The sequence below is a fragment of the Trichechus manatus genome, unplaced genomic scaffold, assembly GCF_000243295.1.
Source record: "Trichechus manatus latirostris isolate Lorelei unplaced genomic scaffold, TriManLat1.0 scaffold00010, whole genome shotgun sequence".
In the NCBI taxonomy this organism is placed as follows: domain Eukaryota; kingdom Metazoa; phylum Chordata; class Mammalia; order Sirenia; family Trichechidae; genus Trichechus; species Trichechus manatus.
This window is the reverse complement of record NW_004443946.1, coordinates 30,608,787-30,615,954: the sequence shown is the minus strand read 5'-3', so window position 1 is coordinate 30,615,954 and position 7,168 is coordinate 30,608,787. Positions and strand designations below refer to the sequence as shown.

The window sequence follows — 7,168 nt, the reverse complement described above, 5'->3', positions numbered from 1 at the left end:
GAAGTGCCCCCATGGGGTTTCCAAGGCTGTAATCTTTACAGAAGCAGACTGCCACGTCTTTCTCCTGCAGAGTAGCTGGTGGGTTCGAACCGCTGACCTTTCGGTTAGCAACTAAGTGCTTTAACCACTGTACCACCAGGGCTCCGCTTGTTCTTTTTACAAGTGTTAAATTGGTTAATATACATAAAGCAAAAGGACAGTGGTACACAATAAGTACTCATTAAACAGTAGCTTATATCATTATCACCAATATTACTGTCTTAGAAAGGAGACAGATAATAAGTAAAACAAACAATTTCATACTGTGAATAGTGGTTTAAAGAGGTAAACAGGGTACTGTAATGCAGAGTGATTGGGTGGGGAGGGTTGCTGCTTTAGTGAGGGTAATCAGGGGAGGCCTCACCAATGTATGACCTTTGGACTGATCATAGATTGAGGAGTCACTTGAACTGGAACCAACACTCTATAAAGACCCAGAGTTGGGGAAAAGCATGTCATATTCAAGAAACAAAGAAAATCCAGTGTGACTGAAGCATAAGGAGTGAGGGAGAGAGAGAGGTATAAGAGGAGATTGAGGCAGGGGGCAAAGCCAGGTGATGTCAGGTCATATAGGCCATAAAGTGGTTTTTGCTCTATAGTGTAGAGTAAGAAATTAGGAGTAGTGTACATTTCCGTTAATAAACGGTTTTAAGGAATGCTCTGTGGTAGAGTGCAATTATCAGTAAAAGTCGTCGGCTTATAGTAGTAAATAATTTTCTCCTGTAGAAAAATTGTTAAAATCTCAAATGCCTAGGAATTTGGTTTTCTTTCATATTCATAAGTTGTCATTTCTTTGTATGTATGTCAAAGAATCAGCCTAAAGCAGCAAACACTAGAAAGTTTATTATTTGTTAAATTTCCAGTACCTCTTTTCTTCTTTAAAATCTGCCACGTAAGCTTTTATAAAAGCATTTAAGAAGTATAGATGGCATGGAAGTAAGAAATACTTTGTTTGTCAAGGGTGTACAATGTCAGGGTCAGCTAACAGAAACCATGTTGGGCCTGGTAGAAATCAGATAGCAGGCCTAAATTTGGATAAAATAAGTTGTGTCTAGAGAATTTTTGTTTTTTCATGTAAAAAAGTGTTCTGGGTTTTTTGACTGTGGCACGTGCTTATTTTCTTAGCCTATAAATAGAGTTGATGCCAGAAAAGAGAAATATTATAAGTAGGGTGAGGTCAATGAAATTTTCCAGGCCCAGTGAATTTGGAAATTATTTGGTAACCTGACTTAAATTCTGATGAGCTTGTAATCCAAGATAATGGTACTATAGGCAGTTTATATCATCATTAATTTCAAGTCCTAGTGAGCCTCAAAAATAGGGATCACTGATACATAAGATTTTATTGGCACAATTTACCTATTTGGATACTGACTTGATTAGAAGATCTCAAATAATTTAAATGTATGGGGTCAAAGGAAAATTATTAACTCATATAGCCAAGGTAGCAATTGTGTTTATATTTTAAGCTTCTTTGGTTTTAAAATCAGAAAGACAAGATCTAATCGTCCTAAATTTGTCAGGGTGCTGAGAGGATATATTAACTTCTGAAATGACTTAATGAGGTTGCTTCCTCTCATTCTCTGCTTTTCTTAAGCCTGCTTGTGTTTAAACATTTTAGGTCATTTATAGCAAGTACACTGACCTGGTTCCCAAGGAAGTAATGAATGCAGATGACCCAGACCTGCAAAGACCCGACGAAGAAGCCATTAAAGAGGTAGCTGGGAATTGATAAGTATAATTATTTTAGGTGACTTTTTACACCCTTACCAACTTCCAAATTACTCAGTGTGATTTTTCATATTTCAGATAACAGAGAAGACAAGAGTAGCCTTAGAAAAATCTGTATCGCAGAAGGTTGCTGCAGCCATGCCAGTTCGAGCAGCTGATAAACTGGCTCCTGCTCAGTATATCCGGTATGAATCATGCTTGGAAGTCTTAGTTTCATTCCAGGATGATTGAGGTGGGGGGTGGGATGGGGGTCCTGATGTTATTTCACTGTCCTACTTAATCACAATTATAAATGTTATTTCTTGAATAATGACCTATAGCCTATTAACTCTCTTTGCAAACAATTGAAAGCAGATGAATTTTTTTTTAAGACATCCACTTTTAAAGATGTTAGCTATTTTCAAAATACATTTTTTGTTTTTAGAAATTAATAATTACTGGCAGTATTTGATCCAAGTCACAATTATTATTTATAGTCTTCTATTTATATATAATAGGCACTTGTATGATACTCCTAAATTTTGAGGGCTTTCACCCTACGGAATCTTTGTATAGAGGAACAGTTCACATATAGATATTAAGGGAAAATTCAGAGCTAGCAGTACTGCTACCATTATTCTTTTTCTGTTTTTACAATCTATGACTAGTCAAAAACTACTAACTTTCAGTGCCTGCTGGAAATATTATGGGCCATTTTTTTCCTCAAAGGCAGACTTACAAAATAGGTACTGTTTTTTAGACCTGTTTTCTGTAGAACTGAGCATAGTCTTCCATAGTAGAAAATGGACGAGGATGGATTATTTGCAAACTAATACCACTTTAGTTTACAATTTGCTTGTAACTGATAATTTCTGTTAGTTCCCTTGATCTCTGGTGTTATCTACTCTACCTAAATATTTTTCATTTTTCTCTTAATAACTTTCTGAAAGGAATCGAAAAATGTAATCTATCTTAGGGTTGTAACAGAAGAAAAGTACCTATTGAAAATACCTATTGAACTAGTTACACCTTCAGTTTCATCTCTGTTCTTCAGGTACACACCATCTCAACAAGGAGTGGCTTTCAACTCTGGAGCTAAACAGAGAGTTATTCGGATGGTGGAAATGCAGAAAGATCCAATGGAACCTCCAAGGTTCAAGTAAGTAGGTGGCTTCATAAGAAGGAACCACTATTATTTAAAAAGATACTATAGGAGAAAGTATCATAACAGATTTATTTGTAATAGCTAAAAATTGGAAATAACCCAGATGGCCATCAGCAGGTAAATGGATAAACAAACTGTGGTACATCCATACAATGAAATACTGTTGAGCAATAAAAAGGAATAAACTATTAATACAATAACTGTTTAATAATTAAAGTATAATACAGTCTCAAACAGATGAATCTCGAAATAATTATGTTGACTGAAAAAAGCCAGACAAAAACGAATACGTACTGTATGATTCTACTTATATAAAACTCTAGAAAATGCAAACGAATCTATAGTGGTAGTAGATCACTGTTTACCTGTGAGAATGGAGGGGAGTGGATGGGGAGGAGATAGGAGGAAGAAGAGAAGATAGGGGGCACACAAAACTTTCATGGGTGGTGGATGTATCTACTATCTTGATTGTGTTGATGGTTTCATAGGTGTGTACAAGTGTGAGAATTATCAAATTGTACACTTTAAATATGTGTAGTTAATTGTATGTCAATGAAACCTCATTAGAACTTATTTTTAAGTATATTACTCTATGAAATGATAATGATGTTTTGGAAGTGAGGTGGGTATGGATTTTGACAAGGTTGTTGAAGCTGAGTTATAGGTGTATGGTAAATAGGTGTCCATTATACTATCTCTGTTTTTGTTTGAAGCTTTACATAATAAAAAAAATGAGGGAAGACTTGACATATTAACTAAAGGGAGAAAAAGTAAATCACTCTCTGTGTTTCAACTTATCCTTCAGGATTAATAAGAAAATTCCCCGGGGACCACCTTCTCCTCCTGCACCTGTCATGCATTCTCCCAGCCGAAAGGTAATCTTTGCTATAGTCTAAAATCTTTTTTTTCCTACTCGTGATTATTAATTGTATAAATAACCTCCCACAGAATATAATCTGGGTGCCTATAAGGTACATTTCACCACTTACTTATTGTTTTCTGTTTTTAAATTTGTTTTTCAAGATCAAATAGGGACCCAGTCAAGACTATGAAGTGTAGTTTTGAGAGTGCTTATGAGAATGTAGGTAAAGTGCTAGCTATTAGTTTTATTATTTTTATTAACCTAATCCCTGCTTTTAATGGAATGAACAAGGCCTGCTATTTCACATGAAGGTTGTTACAGGAAGTGAATCCATGGGTTCATTAGGTCTCTGATTGATAATCTAAATGGCTTTTTAAGGTCTGTTTTATTACTCAAGTTTTCATCTGAAAGAAGTCACATCACTTTAAATATGGAAAAATACTAGCCAGCATTTATAACTGTCAAAAATAAAATTCTACATTATTTTCCATTTTTTACATTAGTTTAAAGCTATTACTAGAATCCATGATATGGAATTTTGGCCTTTGATTAAGTCTGTCCATATGTTAGCATATATTGAGCTATCTTTGAAGAGAAAGATTGTACTTGGAATTTTAAGTAGACTGTGAATCTAAAACTGTCTTTTCTCTTACTCTCTTCTCAACTCAGATGACCGTGAAGGAACAACAAGAGTGGAAAATTCCTCCTTGTATTTCAAACTGGAAAAACGCAAAGGTAATTGTTATAAAATCAGTCTCTTATTATTATGACCTACTGGGAAGTGCCGAGCAAAGAGCTACAGCCGAGGTCCGTTGGTTGAAACCTCAGCACTTACTTAGCTGGCTGTTTTCAAAAAGAAACACCTAATTTATGTGACTTTCTTTTTTTTCTAAAGTGTAATGGAAATGTTAGTATGCCAGACACATGAATACCATATAGATTATTTTAGTGAATTGTAGCTATCAGAGTACATAGAGAAACAATGTGTAAAATAAAGTATCATATCAGTAAAAGATTATGGTCTTTTAAAAAACTCAAAAATTTATATCTAAAAATAATTTCTGAAATGATTGTATGACACAATAACAAAGTAAATGATTATGTTCAGTGCCTTAATTTCCAAACTATTTATTTCTGTTTATAGTGTTGCAGGCTTAAGCTATTTAAATCCTATATGTCTCTACTAATCAGCAAAGCTCCCCAGAAGTTGTTAAGAATCTGTAGAATGATGTAGGATACATTTTGTCATCACTCTTCTCTCTTTTCCCCAAATGGTTCTATTTTGATGGATGAAGAAAGCTTCTTCAATTTATGGATTAAATTTAAAAATTGTTCCATAAAGGAAGTTATATAATCAGCCTGAAACAAAAAGGTTGTTGGGTGGTTCTATTTTGGTTGATTAATATGTGTATAACTGTGGTATCTTTAGCTGATTCTGTTACACTTCCTTGTATCAGGAATAAATACTATGGAATAGAGGTCAGCATTTGGGAGTCTAGTCAGAAATCTGGAAGAATAAAGCTAATCCTATTACATGGATGTTCAAGTGTATGGCTTGAGATGTTGAAATAGGATGTAAAATTTGAGAACATAGAATATCAGTTTTCTAGCAAACTTTATCTTTTTTTTTCCATTTACTAAAACTTAAAAGATTCTGAGAATCTAAATCATTAAACCAGTACAGGACGTTAGACCACTTATAAATACTAATATTGTAGTGATTTTGTTCTACCTTTATATGACTGTTATATTTACTTGAGGAACAACTATTTAGCAATTTGATAGTGATTTCCTTTTCTTATAATCCACAGTTATTAACATGAGAATTCTATTTTTTTGGAGCTTGGGTTGTGAAGTCATACTGCCTGAGTTCAAATCCTAGCTCACTCACTTACTAGCTGTATGACCTTGGGGACATTACCTAAGCTTTCTGTACTTCAGTATCTTTATCTGTGAAAAGGAACAATAATGTTACCAGCATTATAGGGTTATTATGAAAGTTAAATGAGACATAGATATAAAAATATCTTCCATACAGAGCTCTTAGTGTTAGCTGCTATTGTTGCATAATTATAAAAAAAAAGATAAAAGAAAAAGAAATTCAACTAAGTTGTAGTATTTAGATTTAGATTTAATTGTAATGAATGTTTTGTAGCTCTTTTTGCAACTGGTCTTTTCTGTTTGCTTTCACACTAGGGTTATACAATTCCATTAGACAAGCGTCTGGCTGCTGATGGAAGAGGACTGCAGACAGTTCACATCAATGAAAATTTTGCCAAACTGGCTGAAGCCCTCTACATTGCTGATCGGAAGGTTGGTCTCTTATAATTTAATTGTTTAAAGCTCAATATCATCAGTCAGAACAAGGCCAGGCGCTGGCTTCGGAGCAGACCATCAGTTGCTTATATGCAAGTTCAAGTTGAAGCTGAAGAAAATTAGAACAAGTCCACAAGAGCCAAAGTAGGACCTTGAGTATATCCTACCTGAATTTAGAGACCATCTCAAGAATAGATTTAATGCATTGAACACTAATGACCGAAGACCAGACAAGTTGTGGAATGACATCATACATGAAGAAAGCAAAAGGTCATTAAAGACACAGGAAAGAAAAGAACAAATCAATTGTCAGAAGAGACTCTGAAACTTGGTCTTGAACGTCGAGAAGCTAAAGCAAACAGAAGAAATGATGAAGTAAAAGAGCTGAAGAGAAGATTTCAAAGGGCCGCTCGAGAAGACAAAGTATTATAATGACATGTCCAAAGACCTGGAGTTAGAAAACCAAAAGGGAAGAACAAGCTTGGCATTTTTGAAGCTGAAAGAACTAAACAGAAAATTCAAGCCTCAAATTCCAGTATTGAAGGATTCCACAGGGAAAATATTAAACAACGCAGGAAGCATCAAAAACAGATGAAAGGAATACACAGAGTCACTGTACCAAAAAGAATTGGTCATCATTCAGCCATTTCAGGAGGTAGCATATGATCAGGAACACAGGGTACTGAAGGAAGAGGTCCAAGCTGCACCGAAGGCATTGGCAAAAAACAAGGCTCCAGGGATTGACGGAATACCAATTGAGATGTTTCAGCAAACAGATGCAGCACTGGAAGTGCTTATTCGTCTCTGCCAAGAAATGTGGAAGACAGCTACCTGGCCAACCGACTGGAAGAGATCCATAGTTATGCCTATTCCAAAGAAAGGTGATCCACCGGAATGTGGAAATTATTGAACAATACCATTAATATCACACAAAAGTAAAATTTTGCTGAAGATCATTCAAAATTGGTTGCAGCAATTCATCAACAGGGATCTGCCAGAAATTCAAGCCAGATTCAGAAGAGCACATGGAACGAGGGATATCATTGCTGATGTCAGATGGATCCTGGCTGAAAGCA

At 35.1% G+C, this 7,168-nt stretch overlaps 1 protein-coding gene across 2 annotated transcripts in view; it reads left to right on the top strand.

The window, feature by feature from the left end:
• SNW1 (SNW domain containing 1) overlaps positions 1-7,168 on the top strand; it is a 31,202-nt gene that overhangs the window by 14,706 nt on the left and 9,328 nt on the right. For both annotated transcript variants that reach the window (XM_004371083.2, XM_023726411.1), the window contains 6 exons: positions 1,661-1,756; positions 1,849-1,955; positions 2,804-2,908; positions 3,720-3,789; positions 4,446-4,511; positions 5,973-6,089. In XM_004371083.2, coding sequence (XP_004371140.1) covers positions 1,661-1,756; positions 1,849-1,955; positions 2,804-2,908; positions 3,720-3,789; positions 4,446-4,511; positions 5,973-6,089 — 561 coding nt within the window. The remainder of the gene's footprint in view (positions 1-1,660; positions 1,757-1,848; positions 1,956-2,803; positions 2,909-3,719; positions 3,790-4,445; positions 4,512-5,972; positions 6,090-7,168) is intronic.